Here is a 20922-nt window from a genome sequence, read left to right on the forward strand (position 1 = left end):
GCTAGCATTTTGGAGGACAGCATTAGAACTCAAAACGACCTTCAAAACTTGGAGAATTTGTCTGAAATCAGCAAGATGAAATTCAATAAAGATAAATGGACAGTACTGCACTTAGGAAAAAAATCAAATGCATACCTACAAAATGAGGAATAAGGGGGTAGGCACTGGTGAAAAGGATCTGGGGGCAACAGCAGATCACAAATTGAATGAGAGTCAACAATGTGATATAGTTGCAAAAAAGGGCTAATATTCTGGAGTATATTAACAGGTAATTGCCCCACTCGACTCAGCACTAGTGAGGCCTCAACTAAGTACTGGGTCCAATTCTGGGTGCCGCACTTTAAGGAAGATATGGACAAACTGGAGAGTGTCCAGAGGAATGCAAATAAAATGATAAAAGGTTTAGACAACCTGACCTTTGAGGAAAGGTTAAAATAACTGGGCATGCTTAGTCTTGAGAAAAAAGACAGAGGGGAGACTGGATAACTGTCTTCAAATATATTAAGGTCTGTTATAAAGAGAACAGTGATCAACTGAAGAGTAGACAAAAAATAAGGGATTTAATCTGCAGCAAGGGAGATTAGGTTAGATATTAGGGAAAACTTTCTAAATGTATGTCTGGTGGTTATTGCTCTATTTTAGTTTCAGTGCATTATACTAGCCACTTCTTCATGGTACTCACTAAATGTGCAAATCTATGCAATGCAGGATACTTACAAAAAAATCTAGTGTAATGGAAGCCTTTTACAGAATTCCTCTCTCTCTCTGCATACAGATATCTTGCATTTGCTGCAAATTTATTCTAAGTCCATATTTATCTGGCTGCAGAAGGTCATTTTCCTGTGACAAAGTTTTGTTTCACTAACATAAGCTTTTATTTGCCAGCACAGCATATATTGTTATTCTGTACTGTCAAGGATTGAAAGCAAAAATGAAACATATTTAAAATTGCACAGACCAAACTTTTCACCTGTTATTTTCTGATATGCAATGAAGTATCCGGTCTTACATTCCTTAATTACAGACAACTTGAAATGACTGAATTGAGAGACAATGAAGTCTAGTGGCTTGGTCACTGGACTGGAAGTCAAGATGAGAATTCTATTCCCAGCTTTGGCACTGACATGCTGTAGGAGACCTCTCTGTGACTCTATTTCCCCTCCAGCCTCTCTCTCTCTTCCCTATTCAAATTGTAAATGTTTGGACAGAGACTGCCTCTTCACTATGGGCATGTCTACACTACCCGAAGGATCAGCGGATAGTGATTGATCTGTTGGGAATCAATTTATCGCGACTAGTGTAGACGCAATAAAATCGATCCCCGATTGCTCTGTCGTGGACTCCGGAACTCCACCATGCATGAGAGGTGGAAGCGGAGTCGATGGGGGAGAGGCAGCAGTCGACTCACCGCCATCCTCACAGCCAGGTAAATCGACCTAAGATATGCTGACTTCAGATATGCTATTCGCATAGCTGAAGTTGCATATCTTAGGTCGACTCCCCCACCGAGTGTAGACCTAGCCTATCTAGCACAACAGGATCCTGATCTCTATTGTGGTTTCTAGATACTACTATAAGACTGACTCAGAACCAACAAATTATGAACACAATTACCTTAGGGATCATGTGTTCTTATTCCTGTTACCCTAGTCCTCCTTTCCCTACTATTGTTTGTTACATCTAGTTGTTGTGTCTTGTCTTAAACACAACTGTAAATTCTTTAGGGCAGAGACTGTGCCCTCCAGTATGTTTGTTCAGTGCTTAGGGCCTTGATTCAGAGTGGGGCCACTAAGTAATAACCCAATATAAATCATACATTTTGCACTTACAATAACATTTTGCGTTTATATAGCACTTTTCATCTGAAGATCCCATATGCTTTACAAAGAAGGGTAAGCTTTATTATCCCAATTTTACAGATACAGAAACATACTGAGCACTCACATGACTTGCCTATTATCACACAATAAGTTCAAGTGGCAGCAGAATTGGAACAAGGATCCATATATCCTGATCATAGAATATCAGGGTTAGAAGGGACCTCAGGAGGTCATCTAGTCCAACCCCCTGCTCAAAGTAAGACCATTCCCAACTAAATCATCCCAGCCAGGGCTTTGTCAAGCCTGACCTTAAAAACCTCTAAGGAAGGAGATTCCACCACCTCCGCTAAGGTAACCCATCCTGTGCTTCACCACCTCCTAGTGAAAAAGTTTTTCCTAATATCCAACCTAAACCTCCCCACTGCAACTTGAGGACATTACTCCTTGTTCTGACATCAGATACCATGAGAACAGTCTAGATCCATCCTCTTTGGAAACCCCTTTCAGGTAGTCGAAAGCTGCTATCAAAATCTCCCCTCATTCCTCTTCTCGCAGACTAAATAATCCAGTTTCCTCAGCCTCTCCTCATAAGTCATGTGCTCCAGCCCCCTAATCATTTTGGTTGCCCTCTGCTGGACTCCTTCCAAGTTTCCACATCCTTCTTGTAGTATGGGCCCAAAACTGACACGTACTCCAGATGAGGCCTCACCAATGTCGAATAGAGGGGAATGATCATGTCCCTCGATCTGCTGGCAATGTCTCTACTTATACAGCCCAAAATGCCATTAGCCTTCTTGGCAACTAGGGCACCCCTGTTCACTCATATCCAGCTTCTCATCCACTGTAACCCCTAGGTCCTTTTCTGCAGAACTGCTGCCTAGCCATTCGGTCCCTAATCTGTAGCAGTGCATGGGATTCTTCTTCGTCTGGGGATCTCTCTGCTAAATCTCACTGTTTCCACTGAGGTGATATAATCCTACACAAAACATGCCCTTTATTCTTATAATTGCTGATGTGAAACTTGGGTAAATGTATATAATGTGTGACAAAAATTTTGCTTGGGAATGCAGTTTGGAATTTTCACATCACGGAGATCAGAGCATTTTCTTGAGCAGCATTCTGAGGTATCTGAGCTAATAGGACACTGGCAGAGAGTAGAGAAAATACAATTAAAGGTCACTTTAACTCAAAGGTTGAGAACCTCTATCCAGAGAAGGAACAGAAGATTTAGGCAAGCTTCATAAATTATCCTGGGAGTTTTATGGACTCTATTGTCTCTCAGATGAGTCCCAAAAATTCAAAAAGTTAGGACCTCTGTAACTCACCTTTTCATAACATTCAAATTGGACACACATAAGGCTGCTCTATGAATGAAAAAGAAGTGTTTGTATTTCCACACACCCCACGTTCCACACTACTTTTCCATAAGTGATTTTCCACAACTAATTCTACTGAAGCCTGGCGTTACCTTCTTTTGTAGAGTAGCCATAAGTGACACCATAAAGCAGCCATTTCTGAAGTTCTATATGTATTGAAAATGTCCTACAGAAAAATTTCCATTACAAAACATTGTCTGACTCTGTAGCAACCAGTGGAACATACCTGATTCTGAATTAACCTACAGGAATGAGCTCATATTTTATTTTGAGATGGCTGCTCAAAACCCGCAAAGCATAGTGGGGGGATTTAAAATCAAGTGACATACGTTAAATGGATAATTACAAACCATTTCTAATTATATCCTGTTCTATTCAGCTTGTGTAAACACAGATGTCATAAACAGCAATCAAATAACAATAATTAGATGAATTACATAGAATAATTTGATGAACCCCACAAATTCTGAAAAAATTTGCTGTACATATTAGGTTTCCACTTGTGTTTAAATGTGGTTTTGGATGCTCTAAGATGACTGCAGTCTCAGTTATATTTTACCTGTACTGAACATGTTGCTGCAATAACACCATCTACTGGCGTTTCAGAGAAAGGGTCAAATGTTCGATCTGGTCGTCGCATAAAATCTGGTTTAAGGAGATACCTTATTTTAAGAAAGAGAAGAAGAAATGTATTTACATATGGAACTTTAAATTGCCACTTTATTTATTATAAGTAATATTGATGACCTAGCTTAAACCAACGAAATCCTCCAGGGTATTTTAAAATACCTACTCCCATTCTGATTATAATTCATGCAACTGTGAGGAAAAGAAAAACCTAAGGTGATCCGGACTAAGTGTTTTTATCCAAAATTGTTTTTTTAAAGAATCAGACCCCACCCCAGCCAAGATTTATTTAGTAAATTACATCCTGAAGTGGATTTCTTTATCTGAATTATAAACCCTTGAGGAAAAGCACTGATAATGTTACTTCGACGGACTCTTAATTATAGTGGTATGAATGGAACTGTGATAATACCACTTACACTGCCTCCCTGGGGACTATACCCTGGCTCAACATATCAATGAAACCCATTTGTGCACTGATGAGTAACAAATGAGGATTCTGATTTTAAAATAGAATGGCTGTGGTTCCGGACTTCAGCTGTGTCAGAGCTGAAGGGAATTCTCTTCCGACAATGGAAGAAAATGTGCAACTTGAATCATCCAGCCAATTCAGCAGCTATGCACAGACAGCAGCTGTTAGACACTCATATTTTACCTATAACACCATTTCTGCTAAGCATCATTAGTACAAACGGTTATCAAGGTCTACACTGCAATCACAATAAATTAAAAAGGTGCTGGAGGAGCTATTAGGACAAAAAGAATCTCAGTTTCACTCTGTCCCATTTTGACATCAAGTTTGCCTTCTATTAAGGAAAGTAATTTTCCTCAGCACTATACAACATTTATAATGAGTGTGTGTCGCTTTCGAAAATGACAAGCCCATGTAATCATTTAAAACAGATATTTGGAATGAAAGGGGAACTATTGGATATTTTTAGGATGCATTTTAGCCTTGTTTGGCTGCGTTAAGGATCAGTGGGACTGACAGTGCTCTGACACTGATCTAACTTGGGAGTGACTCACTGAAACCAATGGAGTAATACCAGTGTGAAACTGGGGTAGGTCAGAGAAGAAATCAGGAGGCCCACTATATCTACAATACACTCACAGACACAGGGAGCAGAACATATCATACATGTTACATCTTTTTATTCCATAATACCAGCACATTTCCACCAAACAGTTTGGTGCATAAATCAGGTATATTCTTTGGACAGTTCCAAAGGACTAAATAGCAAGTGCATTTTCATTGTGCTGTTGGGCAATGGAGCAGAGAGACCATGCATTGCCACCCCTGAGTAATGGCGCTGTCCCAAACAGCTGCCAATAAAACATTTATACTGCATCGAACCTTCCATGTATTACAGAAACATTACTTTAGAAATGTTCTAGGGCATATCCCATATTCCATTATGTATCTTAGATGTCAGAGAGGCAGACAGAGCTGTTCAAGCCAATGACTGATGCAGGGGTAATTTTTTATTTGAAAATTTATTTTGAAAGTAAAACACAGTTTAAAAATATGAAAGAAGCAGCAGGGAAGCATCAACCGGGGTTCATCTGATTTCAGTCCGTTCCTAGGCCGCCTTTTTTTGTTGCTGCTGAGAAGGTCACAACTGCTTCATTTTGGAAAAACAAACTAGTGACCATTTCCTGGGATATCACCAGACACATTCCCATGCTTGCATTTTATTTTTGTTCACTACTTTAGTACATGCTGCTTTCTTCAATTTTTTATTATCCATTATTTGTATTGTGATAGTCTCTGGAGGCCTCAACCAAGTTTGTACCATCCCTAACAAAACAGGGCCCCAGTCACATCGTAAGAGACAGTCCCTGCCTCAGAAACCAGATAGACAAAGACAGTCAATGGGTGAGGGAAAGGGGATATTATTACCTATTATCCACATTTTATAGACAAAAACCTTTTCTAAACTTCATCCACTAGGTTAATACAAACTCTTTCTTTCTGGATGCACTGGTATCCAGAATTAGACATCACCAGTAAAATCATCTACTTTTACAGATATTGAACATTTCGTGGCTATAGTAAGTGCACTACAGCAAACGAATTATAACTACCCACCAAACAAACAGGCTGATGTATGCAAATTCTCTCTACCGCTGAACATGCTTGCAGGATACCAGATAAATGAATATATAAATCTTATAGTGACAATTACAATAGTGGATACCAAGAATCCTATTACTAAAACAATTGTCTTATTTTCACAGTAATTCAGAGGAAATTTAAATAGATTCTGGTCTCATTTCCTAGCTAATTTAGTATTTGCTATGATTCAGCAAGCTCTTTCCCCTTCTTCATGTACATTAACTAATCACTCCCTTACTCATGAAACCACAAAGATAGTGGTTTCATGATCAGCATGAATCAAAACATTAGCAGAAGCATGCTGTATATAAGAGTAATGAACACCTATGTGCGAGACAGAGAAATGTGATACATTGTATCTGCTGTGTAATCTGCTCTTTCATGACAAATTATGGTTCCTGTTTTTTGTTTGGACACAGCCCTACATCAGTTTCAATAGTTGCTCATAAGTTCAACATACTTTTTTTTTTGCCTTTGTTTTCCAAAGACTACAATCGGGGGGGGGGGGGGGGGGGGGGAGACTTACTATATACATTAGCAGACAGCATGTTCAAGTAAACTCAGATTTCCTGTGAACTGTACAGTGACTCTGCATTCTGAGCCACCTTTTTAAAAAAGGATTCATAATTAAAAATGAAGATGAATTTAATTAACTCTGCATGTGCTTTTCATAGACTTTGGTCAAAAAGGACTATCATGATCACCTAGTCCGGGGTGGGCAAACTTTTTGGGGATGCGAATCGGTATGGAGGGCCGAGTAGGGAAGGCTGTGCCTCCCCAAACAGCCTGGCCCACACCCCCATCTACCCCCTCCCACTTCTCACCCCCTGACTGTCCCCCTCAGGACCTCCAACCCATCCAACCCCCCTGCTCCTTGTCCCCTGACCACCCCCTCCAGGGATACATGCCCCTAACTGCCCCCCTGGGACCCCACCTGCCATCCAACCCCTGAGCTGAGCTGCCCGAGTACCTGGCCCTGGGGCCCCCTATTGTTTTGGGGGGAGGCATGCCAGGACACCCTGTGTTCACTTGTAAATCTGCCCCTGAGCCACGCCGCTCACCTGGAGCCAGCCAAGCCGCCACGCTGAGGCTGCAGGGGAGGGGAAATAGCAGGGGAGGGGCCGGGAGCTAGCCTCCCCAGCCGGAAGCTCAGGGGCCGGGCTGGATGTGGCCCATGGGCTGTATTTGCCCACCCCTGACCTAGTCTGATCTCCTGCACGTTGCAGACCACAGAGCCTCACCCACTCCTGCAATATACCCCTAACCCCTGGCTGAGTTACTGAAGTCCTCAAACCATGGGTTAAAGACTTCAAGTTACAGAGAATTCACCATTTACACTAATTTAAACCTGCAAGTGACCTGTGCCGCATGCTGCAGAGGAAGGTGAAAACCTCACCAGGGTCTCTGTCAATCTGACCTGGGGGAAAATTCCTTCCCGACCCCAAATATGGCAATCAATCAGTTAGACCCAGAGGATGTGGGCAAGAACAAGCCAGAGACCTGAGAAATAATTCTCTGTAGTAACTCAAGAGCCCTCCCCGTCTAGTGTCCCGTCTCCAGCCATTGGAGATTTTTGCTACTGGCAGTTGCCAGTGGGTCACATGCCATCATAGGCAGTCCCATTATATCATCCCCTCCATAAACTTATCAAACTCAGTCTTGAAGCCAGTTAGGTTTTTTGTCCCCACTGTTCTCCTTGGAAGGCTGTTCCAGAAAGCCACTCCTCTGATGGTTAGAAACCTTCACCTAATTTTGAGCTTAAACTTGTTTCGTGACCTTTATAATTTGTCACACAAAATCTCTTCTATCTCATTTAATAAAATTGAGTGCGGCTGAAAAGTATATTAACCACACTACTTTGCAAGCATAAATCAACCCCAGGAATTCTGCTCATTTCTATTCTATATCTAGCAGATAATTTTTCATTTGTAACACATAATTAGAAGTGACAAAGTTTTATAAACACTGTAGTATGGTGCTCTGATACATAGTGAAAATAGTTTAAATAACTTTACTCACCCGCATGATCCATTATATTCAAATTTTCCCTGATTCAATTGCATTGCTAAATCTGTCAAGAGACAAAAATAATTTAATCATTTGTCTCTATGAATAAGGCAGATATAGAGCAAACTTCTTTACAAAGGGAAATATGATATACAGTTTTTTGCCCAAGAATAACCACTTTAACTTAAGGTGATTTCTACGCACTCAACCAGAAGACTTCGGATTTCTTTACAATGCCCAAGTCTTTCTTTATCCACCAGGCTAAAATCTAATGTGCATTAAAAAAAATAGACTATAGTTACAAAAGTGTTACGCCCTGATTGTGCAAGTCACTCAGACTCTGCGAGAGCACAAGGGTCTGCCTGCATGGATCAGTTTATAAGATCAGGGCCATAGAGACTACAGGAACTATTTTCAGCCCAGATGCTTATTGAAAAGTCTGAGTATTATTCAATTCCTTTATAGAGCGCCGATCCACAGATCATCTTCTTTGTGTTAATCACATCAAATGGGTCTTACAAGTCCTCTCCTAAAAAGTCCTCTGTTCAATGCCATATAGTCTATCACATCACATGATAATAGGTCTTCCTTTATGAAATCCTTCCTTGCTGGATCAGCCGCATCGTCAGTTGTCTTCCATCTTAATCTGTTGGATTCTTACCCACGTATTTGTCAGAATTGTGCTTTACATGACCAAGCCATCTGAGCCTGCACTCCCTCATTTTTTTGATTATGGATGTTACTTTGAGCATGTCTCTAATATATACATTCCTCACGTGGTCACACACTTGGCCTATGAAGAACTTCCCTCCTATTTTCAGTGATAACTCTGGCCTGCTTTTGCCCACAGAGTTTTAGGATTCTGCTTTCAGACAGAGCTCAACCCTTGTTTGGGCTTCCCAGAATGCACATAAGAAACATAACGAAATGGCCTCCACAACATAAAAAGTATGGGATTTTGAATACACATATACTAGCAATTTCCTTACTTGGCAGCACCCCCGCTTAACACATCAGCCTTCCAAAGTCTATTTAGTGGGCTGACTTCCATTCCCTCACCTATCCTCTGGGCTCTTAGCGCGGCCTTCTAACAGAACACTTAACAGAGCAATGCCACCTTTGTCCAGCTGTAATCATTTACAACACAAAGGGCTGAGAATGCTGTGAGGGGATGGGTGCAGACTCAGGGAGAACGGTGATAATTTGCACTACTTCCTTTACCCCCACACTGTGTCCCCTTCCGGACTGATTTACAAGCAACATTTATACGTCTCAGGGCAGCCCTCTCTCGTCTCTCTCAGCTAGAAGTCGATAACGGCAGTGATGCAGAGTTTTGTGGAAGAGGAGTCGCAGAGGAAAAATTAGTACGATCATTTGGACTTTCTGGGGCACTGAGGACATCACCAAGAGGAAAAAATAAGAACAACAGCCCTTTAGGTTAGAAGACGACAATGGAAGAATTGGTCTGGCATGTACAGCCAAATATGTTTATTTGTTTTTGCACTGAAACAAAAATTATATGTTTTTCCCCAACCAAAAGTGTAAACCAGCTATCCCTCAGCATAGGAGAGAGCCATGTAAGCTCTCAAGCAGTCTGCCTGTCACCAGCCTAAGTGGCTCGCAGTCCTATCCCATTTCCCAGTGCTAACAATGAGACTTCCCAGTAATTGCTAACTGGTCTAGAGATATAGCTGACATGTAATTATGATTATTTACTATCTTATCTGGTGTGTTCCTCCAATGTAATGTGCTCTATGGAAGCTGTGCATTTGGTTGTTGCAAAGACAGGGCTTTTGTGAAATGGGTGATTATTTTATAAGTAAAAATTGTATCACTATTACATTTATTTGAGAGCCTAAAATGTCTTGCTAAATAATTTTGCAAATAAAAAGAGACTGAATTTTCTTCCATGCATTTTTCAAAACAATTCTTCCTTGTCTTATGCTTCCATGATTCCACACACATCATCATACTGTTTAGCCATATGTCTGCTTCCTCAAAAAATGCCAGGAGGAAGTCTGTGGCATCTGTTTGAGTGTTCCTGCCCAAGCCTTTCTCTGGGATTTAAGTTCACTGGACATAACTGCCTACCTGGGGTCTGAAAGTTCAGTGAGACCATCTGGCAGCCAGCGTTCCAGAAAATTTGAGGCATGTAATTACTGGAATCCACTCGGCCTCCCTTGGGATATATTCGACTCATTTGTCGTTTATTATAACTATGTAACACGTTAAGGAAAACAAAATAAAAACAACATAGAGACTTAAGATCACTTACTTTACTCATACCATTATTATTTCTTATATGCTGTATCTTATTTTCCATGCTCCCGCGTGGACAATATATTGTAAAATTAGAACTAAATGATTCTTGTATGCAGGACAGATGTCTACTGACTAACCAAAACCAGAACTGGTATGCGGTATACTACTTTTAATAGAAGGATACTTCACAAATTCAATTGCATGCGTCTTCAAATACCCTAGTCCAACTGATTCATTAAAAGAGGACATATTGTAATGAATATTGCGTTCTAGAACAATAAGAAGTAAAATCCATTTTAAAATATTGAGTATAAAATGGGGCAAAATACAAAACCACGCAATAAATACTATGCAATGCAGTAACATAAATCTCTGTTTTTCCACTACCTGCCATTTTACAGAACCAAATTACATTTGAAATAATCTTAATGGATGTTTTCTTATTTGTCATTCACTTCTCTGTAAGACCATTCTTGTGAGCCATCAAAACTTGGCTTTTATATTTATGAAAACACTGCAATTACGTAAAGAGCAAGAGCGGTATGACTAGATACTATAAATTAATATGGTACATGTTTTAGGATATTAAATACATGACAATAAGCAAACTGTTGACCTTTGACAATCACATTTATCCTACGTTACTGAAAGAGAAAAAAGCAGTTGGTCTACAGTACATGATCTATTCTTTGCAATGAGGTACAATATGTTAACTTAACATACTCCTAATAATTCAGTGCCTCCCTGTGGATGACAAATGGAATAACAAGTTAATTCTATATTCCAGGTAAATGTTCTGTACATAGCATACAAATGGAGTTTCCTAAACTACAACAAAAATTTGAAACCGATTATAAAAATAGCAAATTGGATATAAGTATCATTACACAAAACTAAGTAGAAGTAAGAAGACAAATACTGTTGTTTCATTCAACCTTTTATGTTACCTTCTGCTACATGGAAACCTTGAAACTTTACGGGCTGAGCATAGTTGATCATTGTTGATAAATATGGATGTATATTGGTTGTAGCACCCACATATTTGTAAGAGGCCATCCATGCTTGTTCATCTTCAACAGTTACTACACCCTGAAAGCACATTTAAAAGTATATCCACGAATCACTTTTTTTGCACTTGTTGGAAACGTAAAAAATGATGCCTGTACCTCCAGAAGTTAAAACAGACACATAATGACACAAAAAAGTTGAAACCTCAATGCTGCAGTTAGGGTCTATTCTGTTATTGATATATGCAGAACACTCAATGTTAATGGGCATCATGCATGAGGTTTGATGGCAGAACAGACTCCTAATTATAAGATGTTAGTAAAACAACATTAGAATCCAGGACATTGATTTTAAAAAAGTCAAAGGGGACTGAACAATGCTTGGGGATAACATGCTGACTTATCAAACAGAAGCCTGATCTTTTTAATACCAATTACGTCAGAGGGGGGACTTTTGAGGCTGCTATCAAGTGGATCTTTGGCATCATCAAAACTCAAATGAGTGTCATTGATAGTCTTTGCGGACACAACCAAGATTGAAATAAGGGAATTTGGGGATCAGAATTTGATCAGACAAGTGTTGCTCCATGAAACTGACAAAGCTGTGGAGAAACAAGGGGGGGCACAGTGCACTGTGCTTGGCTGTAGACAGTGATATAAATTTCTTTCTGTCCTGTGCATAAACATCCACGATGCATACAGAAAAAGTTGCAAAATCTTCTTAGAGATATCTAACCTGCAGAGACTTGCAACAAGAGTAATTTCTTATGCGATTACACTGCCTGAATACATAGTAACATGGGTTGAAATAAAATATTTTATAGCTAGAAGAGGCCTCTGTCACACTACACAAAGAAAAGAAAAATCACCCATACTGAAATCCCGTGGCATCTTCCTGTTCATTTTCTTGGCTCATTCTGTTCTGCCAACCACTTTCCTTCACTCTCCCTGACTACCCAAGAGCCTCTTTATAAAAGCTCTATAAAGAATACCAGAGTGGTACCTTTTCTTGTAATCTGTAGCCCTGGTTAGGCCTATTAATATTCTCACGTGACCTACTGTGTCAAGAAGAACAAACTAGAAGGGAATTTAACCCTACGCATGCTGTCACAGTATATCTTAAAATACATCAGCACTGTAATACAGCTTTTCATGTTCAGAACGCAATATTGCTCTGTTACAAAATATTTTTCTATTATACCAGGAAACCAAGAATAACTACAAATATTTCAAAATAATTTTTAAGCAAGGAGCATCTGTCATTCTTTAGTGTTGTTACAGATGCAACATAACTTACTCTACTGTACCCCAACTACTGATCATCATTAATTTCAGGGGAAAGAGAAGGAAAAGCAAATCTATTTGCCAATATTATGCCATACACTTGTGACCTGAATTATGATGCTGACACATATTTAAAGAAATAAATAGAATGACACTACCTTATGCCACAGTCTGGTAAGGCTAACACAGCCATACAGAACAGCCTAAGGAGGAAGAAGGTGGTGCTTGTTCTCCTCTTACTGCCTCATGCAACTACATAGCTGGAGGGCACAATCTAGCCTTGAAACATTGAGACCCAGTCTACATGAAAAAATTAGGCTGGATTAACTATGTTGCTCTGGGGTGTGAAAAATCCACATCTCTGAGTGACGTAGTTAAGCCAACCTAACTGCCGGTGTAGACAGCATTAGGTTGATGGAAGAATTCTACCAGCGACCCAGCTACCACCTCTTGGAGAGGTGGAGTACCTACACCAATAGGAGAACCTCTCCCATTGGCATAGGTTGTCTCTACAGCATAGACAACCTCTTAGGTTGACAAGGAAGGGCATTACCTGCCAGTTACTGATTGCCTGAGGGAGTTGTTTGACCATGGTGAAGCTCATATTGTCTGGTTTGCAGTTCACACTTAAATTAAATTTTCCATGGTCTATATAACCAAACTAATACTTTATTTTAACATTGTTAACAAAGCCTGCTTCCGCAAGCAGTCCATGGGAAAGTCAATGAGTGTTCCACATGCAAAGGGGCTTGCAAGATTGAGCTCTTGATACGTAAAACACTAATACTGACATTCTGTAGCAGTGCAGAATATGACTCTATCATCATGCATTTTTTGTTATCAGGTTAATTTTTACCAGTCTGCAGACTACAAATTAAAACAAACCTCTTTAGGTCTGTAGGCCATAAGTTTTCAGACTTTACCAGTAATTTTGCATGTCTCAATTTGTGGGAGGCCAATTTGAGACATTTTAAGGAAGCCTGATTTTCAGCAAATGATGAGCACCTATCCTCTGAAAATCATGCCCTTTTAAGGTGTCCAAAGCTGGCCACTCAAAATCACTAATCACTTTTCACAATCTTGGTCCTAAAGCGTATAAATGAAAAAATGCAGTGGGATGGAAATCAATGAGAGTTTGTATCCTACTACAGGAGAACAAGGCCCCAGGTCTATAACCATACAATACTCTAATGACACAAGAGACCTCCTAGCTGAGGATGTTCCAAGGCAATCTACTGATTATTAACTTTAATATATTCACTTACACATAATCTGTAGACTAAAAGGTCTGACTCTCATTGCAATATCCACAGCAGTGGATCTAGGCTTTTAAAACAGGATTGTAGGATTTGGGAGTAAGAGGATGGGATGCCACTTACAGCCATCCTCCCTGAGCTGAAGGAATGGTTACCACAGCACGTGGCCTTTGTAGAGTGCTGGAGTGAGTTAAGGATGAAAAAAATCAGGATCCCTGTAGACCCGCATCTCAAGAAAAGAAGCGGAACCCCCCTAAAAAGTAGAAGAGACTGAAACGAAGTGGCCGGGAACGGCTTTAAATGACAGAAAGGAAGAAATGCATGGAGACAAGTAGGAGGAGGGAGGAAGGGAGTGAGTGAGACTAACAGAAGATATTCTTGGAGGAAGATAAATGCACAAATCCCAAGGGAAAGAAAAAGGAGGAAAAAGAAAAAACAGAGAAAGAGATAAATAAAGTGGAGCAGGATGAAGGGAGCTGGAAAAAGTTGGCGTGATTTCTGTCAATCTGTTTTAAGGAATCACGTTCCCAGGCACATGAGATTGGGGTGTAGTAGTTTCTACTGGGATCAGATATTTCTAAGTGAGGGCAGGTCATACATCCTTGTTTGTCCCCCATTAGTATTATCCCACTGATTTCCCCCAAAATCCTGTGAATAAGGGGGGTGGGGGAGATGGAACTGCAATCTATTGGCCATCATTACAAGGAGAAAAGAGCCATAAGGTGCAAAGAAATAGAGTGTAAAATAGTTATACAATTATGAATGTATTGTAGATAAAAATGTTTACATATAAAGAAATATAATAGAAACTACAAAACATCCTATGTGTCACCTTTTTACTGTTTTCTTGTTCAGAATCTTCCAGAGCCTAAGGAAAAAATATATATACACATTACCCAAAGAAACTGCAATATGAAACACTCCTAGTTATAAAAGAAAACCCTCAAATGGTTAATGCATTTGGCAAAAAGTATATCCCCTTCCAATTGATTATATGGTTCATCTGTCATTTAACTCTCAAAGGTTTGCAGTATCTTCCAAATTCATATACAAAAGGGGTGGAACGATACAGCTTCAAGTAATGGTACTAGGAAGGAGGACATCAGGCAGTTAAGTCCGAACCTAGTTGTAGTATCATGCGGAGAATGGCCAAAAGCTCATGGGGAGAGATTGAGAGAGAGTGCGACCACATGGAAGATCATTTGCCATCCTATACGCAGGGTGTCTAGACTTTGAGGGCATCTGAAGATATAAGGATTGCAGCTGCTCTGTGCTACGTGCTGAAAATGTCCAAATGTGGATGAATGCTGCTATCTGCCCCAAGAGACTGCAAGGTTACTTGCCACTAGAGTTCCATTCGCTGAGTGACTCCCTGTGCTTTCTTCCTTCAATTATAAGCTGCTACCACTGAGAACCTTAAGACAGGAAAATTGTGACTTGTATGTACAGAGAGAATCACAATTTACTGCCAAGCCATAGATCAATGAGGGTGCAAAGTGGGGCTCATGCAGAGGATGGCTGACCACTTGGAGTAACCAAGAGGGCAGCTGGGGGCCTGCTAGTTCAGTAAGCAAAACAGCCCTACAGCAGAGAAGGAAAATCTGCAGTTCATTCGGAAGCTCCGTAAAAGGTCCTGAAGAAGCAAGAATGCTGAATCAAAGACAAAGCAAACAGGCAGCGCTGATGACTTGTGATACTGTTGAGAGACAGGTTGTGAAAGGCAGTTTGTACAGCAAGGAAAACTTCACCAATCAGTATTTCTATCTCAAACAAGAGCCACAGCAAGCCATGCAGGAGAGAAGAAGGCTAGAATGCTTCAATGACAGAGGAGAATGCTACAGTACCTCAGTGGCAAGCAGGCTCTGGTGCCTTGGGAGCCAGCATAGCTTAATTTTCAATTCCACTGTACTATATCTAATTACGGACAAGTGCTATACCAAGTAATGTTCGCTTACCAAGTACAGAATGTCAAACCACTATGATATGGTGGTGGAATCTCCATCCTTAGAGGTTTTTAAGGCCCGGCTTGACAGAGCCCTGGCTGGGATGATTTAGTTGGGGTTGGTCCTGCTTTGAGCCAGAGGTTGGACTAGATGACCTCCTGAGGTCTCTTCCCACCCTAATATTTGTGATAAGTACCAGTGGAAGAATAAGCCCTTGTGCCCACTCTACCTGCTGAGATCCCAGTGCTATCCTCTTCAACTGGGGATATTTTCCTACTATCCAATCTATTTCACTGTTTCATAAATGCACAGCAAGTGGTAGTGGGTGCCTACTGTTTAGAGAGCCCGGCACAAAAATAACTGAGGAAGTCTCTGAGATAAGGAATGGGCTGAGGCCACACCAGGAGTAGTACAGGAGCGACGAAGCTGATATTCACCCCATAGTACAGTTCTTAAATTGTGACACACAGTTCACAGCCAGGTACTGCTACGTAGGCATGAAACTGTTTGCAGCCATGTCTAACAATTTTTGGCCATATCCTGTAATCTGTGCACAATGATTTCCCAGGTATAGCTCCCATTTGCTACAATAGGAGTTTTGCTTGAATAAGCACAGCAGGTTTTGGCTTGTTAAATTTTATATCACCATGAATTTAAGTGTCAGCAGTTCTGCTAGAAAAATCTCTGTGTGATTCAGACTGTATTTTCTCCTATAACTAACACATAGTGTGATTCTTCCGCAAAATGAAAGGTCTTGCCCAGCCATCTCCATGGAAAAATCTTCCAACATGAACATATGTCAGAAGCAAACTTACCTTTTTGACGCTATTGGCAACAGCTTCTTTTTGACTCAAGTCATCTGCAGAAAGCTCAGTTCCAAATTTTAATTCTGGATGGGCTTCTTCTTCTTGCTCAGCTACACAATAACGAAAAGGAAGGAAATGAGCATGAAAAACATAGCAGCAGATATTTGTGTGGAACCAGTTCAAAAACCATCACACCACTGAATTGGCTCATTTTCTAAAGCGAGTAAAACTAAGGAGGTAGAAAGATTTCCAACAAGTAGTGAGTGTTTAAAATAAGTACCTCAGGTTCCTTGGTTTACTAGCTTTTATCTAGTAAATACTAACCCCCATTCAGTAAAATGGTGTGTAAGAATAAACCTGTGGCTCAGATGTAGATACTGAGAGATCAGTTTAGCACATTCTTGGAAAATTCATGAATTTGTCATAGGAAAATGTAAAAATCATGGATCTGGGGTAACAAAAATGAAATGAAGCCGGGGCTCTTTAAATATAAATTCAAAAGTTTTGGTGCCATGACCTGAGTTCTCATATGCGTACACCCATTCTCTTTCCTTTTATACATTCTCTTTTATACATGGATCTCGTTCATTTATTTTAACAAATTGTTAGTGGCTTCTAAGGATCCAATATGGTCTCTTATGTACAGACTATTTTAAAATGTATTTATCTATTTAGATTTAAATAATTAAAAAAGATGCCTATCCAAGCCTCTAGGTGCCCTAACACATAATTACTAATACAGTAAAATCCCAGCAGCATTACAGTAGTCATTTCAACAGGATCCCAGCCAGCCAGTTACGGAACTTTCTTTCCATCCCTTCGTCATCCAAGAAACACCCTCAGCCCACTCCAAAACCCTGCTGAACAGGTGTCTTTTGCAGCACGGCTGGCAGGTCACCAGATCTGGGATACTTCGGACTGAGTGAGGGAGCAAGTTTCAGACTCCTGACCACTCACAGAGAATGTATGGACAACCAGCCCTTCTCTTTTATAACAAGGGGAGTCTAGCTCAAGCATCTTGCTGAAGGCAGCTGTGGCATGGGGAGAGAGATGGTCCCTCACATGGGCCAGTCCTAGGACATTTAGGACTTTACAGGTCGTCATAATCCAAAACCATAAACTCAACCTAGAGACCAACAGGCAGCCAGTGCAGATCCTGATGTCAGAAACTCCCCACACAATGCCCCACTGAATAAGTGAGCCACCGTGCTCTGCACCACCTTCAGTCTCCAAATGATTTAAAGGTACAGCCCTGTGTAGACTGCACTGCAACAGTCCAATCACGAGGTAACAAAAAAAGATAACACCAAGGTCCACATCCAAAAGGAGAGGTTTACAGCCTCCTAGCCAGGTGCAGATGGTAAAAGTTGAGTGGGTCACTGCTGTAATATGAATGTCACACAGCAGCTGATGATCTAGAATCACTTCTGAGTTGCAAACACAAGTAACTAATGGCAGATGTACTGCCTCAGCGTAAGAGGCGGATATTACCTCTGCCATCTCCTCTGGATGCTTTCCCTGACAGACTCATTGCCTCAGTCTTGTCTGGGCTGAACTTCAACCAGCTCACTTTGATCCATGTTCCAAACTCAGCTAGACATGGGCTGAGGCATGGAACCACATTGTTCAAGCTGGATGAGACAGACACACATTGTTGAGTGTCAGTAGCATACTGAAGACAACGCACCCAACACCTTGTTGCTAACCCTCTGATCAGCCCCAGATACAGGTTGAACAGACCAGGTGACAGAATGGTACTTTACAGCAACTCGCTTTTGAGAGCTTTGAAAGAGGAGCAATTGCCCACAGCTACCCATTGAGATCTCTCCAAGAGAAAGGAATGGAACCAGTGAAGAGCAGCTGCCTCTACTCCCACCAGAATCTGCAGGCAAATCAACACCATCTTGTGATCTATGGTAATGAAGACAACCAATAGGTTTAAGAATACCAGCATGGACACCTAGGGCTTGTCTTTACTACAGGGCTAAAATGGTGCCGCTGTGATCAATGCGGCGGTGTCAATTTAGTGGGTCTGGTGAAGACGTGATAAGTCAATGGGAGAGTTTTCTCACCTCAATGAGGAGCGGAAGCTACGTTAATGGGAAAGCGTATCCTGCTGATATAACATGGTGTCTACACCACCCTAAGTCAGTTATGTTGCTCAGGAGGGTGGGTGTTTTACACCCCTGAGCAACATAACTTACATCGACTTAAGCAGTAGTGTAGACAATGACCTAGTCCTCATCTACCACTAGAAGGAGACCACTGACAAGCATGACCAATGCTGTCTCTTTGACAAAGACAACTCCCTATCCAGATTGACAGGTTCGAGGAAATCAGCAGCGTCTAGATACTGTAAAAATTGTCTTACCACATCCGTCTCTACTAAATGTGCCCAAGAAAATTCAATACTCATCAGTGATTAGCTAGATTGCCAGCATCCAACAATGAACACATGACCAAAGGCTGCACTATTGCTTCCTTCAAAGCAACAGGCAGTTTGCCCTCTCTAAGAGAGGCAATGACGATCCCATAAGCAATGGGCCCAGTGTTTCCCCCACTGGCCGTCGCCAGCCAGGAATGACGTGGATCTAAAGTATTCCCTGACTGCATTGGCAATATATTGTATGTGTGAAGAGAGATATTAATACATAGATGGACAAATTCAAACCAATACGTTAGAAAAGATTGATGTTCAGCACATGGGAGAAATAGCTTCTTTTGTAGTGTTTATAATGAATTGAACAATTAAACTAGCAGTTTCAAGAGATACTGGCAAGATTTTTTGTTTAGAATGCATAATTTACCTGAGGAAGAAATACAAATCAGCTCCCATAATTGTATAAAAATGTTGCAGATCCTAGTCTGCCATTTCTATCTCCCCCTGCGCCTGCTGCCCCGCCTTCCCTCCATTTAAAGATGTGTTTAATCCACTGATCCATTGTTTTAGCTCAAGGTACCCTGTTTGGACAATTCCTGATATCACCTCCAGGTGGTGAAGTAGGTAGAAGGAACAATATTCAAATGCAATCAATGCTTATCTCATAACAGATATAATAGTCCAGCACCCTGATTTGACCTTCCACAACTTCTATAGGTAAAGCTCAATCACTTCAGATGGAGGGTGATCAGATGGGCTGTTAATGGCTATAAGTAGGGTCTTTGTGACTCCCCCCACTGAGGCCAAATAAAACACGTAGGTCACATTCCTGCAGACTGCGTTCACTGGCAAGGGCTCCGTGGTTTCCTCCTGGACTTTGCACAATGCTCTTCTCTCAACTACTTAGACTAACACACATGACTTGACCATCGATGCAGATGCAACTGCAATACATATATCTTCACAACTTCATTCTGCTTTTCTTCTTCTGCAGCACTTTTAACCTCTGCTTTTCCTCGGTGTATTTTTGCTGTTGTGTTATCCTACCCCTGTATGCAATCCCACATCCCAGATATCTCAAAGGGTTATCCTGGAGATAAATTGCAAAGAAACAAATCAACAAAATAAAATGAGATCAAAAGCAGAACCATGTTCCAAGGGCAACAGCAGCACAGCAGGTGCAACGAAAGATGAGACCTGAAAGGGTTAATACAACTTATTTTGCTAATGGTCTTATTTGCTTTGTAACATTTTCATTTCTTTAATTTTACGTGGGCTTCAAGTTCACAGAGTCACTATTTAAAATCTAACCAAAAAACGTACTTATGAGTTTATGTTACAAGTGGGAAGCCTATAAAGACAGTGGTTGTGAGGATACGGCAGGTTAAAGTGAAGCAGTTATATTAAAAGGCTTCTACTGAGGTTCAGTAGCAAATGTCTATATGTACACATCCCTCCTTTTCCAGCATGCAAGCAACTCTCGAAAGCATAGCTTATTAAATCCTCACCGCTTTCTATTTCTTCTTCATTGTCATCCTCTAGGATATTGACAGGAGCAGCTGTTTCCCCAGCCTCCATCATACTTTTCAGTGCCTCAAGCTGTTCTATTTAAAAAATAAAAAATTGAGAGAAAATAAACGTTAGCCAGGTAACGAATGGCTCGTATCCAAAATTAAATATTTTAACTCAAATTACATGAAGAAAATGCTAAATAACTAGGGCCTGATTCTGACAGGGGCTTGAATTTAACAGGAGTGGTGGGTACTCAGTACCAATTAGGGTCAGGTCTGCTACAAAAGGACTTGAGACCCATTGTTGTTAGGGATAGTTTGATAAAACTGTTATTACCAATGCTGGATCAAAAAAAATGATCAGGGGCATCTTTCCAGTGACCTCAAGAGCCTTTGGATCAAACATATTACTGCTGTGGGCAAGTCCTGGGTAACAGATGGGTGATCACATTCACAACCTGACACATTCCATATTGGAATGGGAATTTTACCTCAATATAGCGCAGGACTCTTATGTTATTTCTGAG

At 40.8% G+C, this 20922-nt stretch overlaps 1 protein-coding gene across 4 annotated transcripts in view; it reads right to left on the minus strand.

Moving 5' to 3' along the window:
* The window catches only part of PLCB4 (phospholipase C beta 4), a 331632-nt gene that overhangs the window by 66113 nt on the left and 244597 nt on the right, over positions 1-20922 (minus strand). For all 4 annotated transcript variants that reach the window (XM_032800134.2, XM_032800138.1, XM_032800137.1 and 1 more), the window contains exons 19-26: positions 20393-20488; positions 16514-16614; positions 14588-14623; positions 11156-11297; positions 10393-10477; positions 10038-10162; positions 7959-8010; positions 3756-3858 (exon numbers count right to left, since the gene is read on the minus strand). In XM_032800134.2, the coding sequence (XP_032656025.1) occupies positions 3756-3858; positions 7959-8010; positions 10038-10162; positions 10393-10477; positions 11156-11297; positions 14588-14623; positions 16514-16614; positions 20393-20488 (740 nt within the window). The remainder of the gene's footprint in view (positions 1-3755; positions 3859-7958; positions 8011-10037; positions 10163-10392; positions 10478-11155; positions 11298-14587; positions 14624-16513; positions 16615-20392; positions 20489-20922) is intronic.

The sequence above is a fragment of the Chelonoidis abingdonii genome, chromosome 3 (assembly GCF_003597395.2).
Source record: "Chelonoidis abingdonii isolate Lonesome George chromosome 3, CheloAbing_2.0, whole genome shotgun sequence".
Taxonomy (NCBI): Eukaryota; Metazoa; Chordata; order Testudines; family Testudinidae; genus Chelonoidis; species Chelonoidis abingdonii.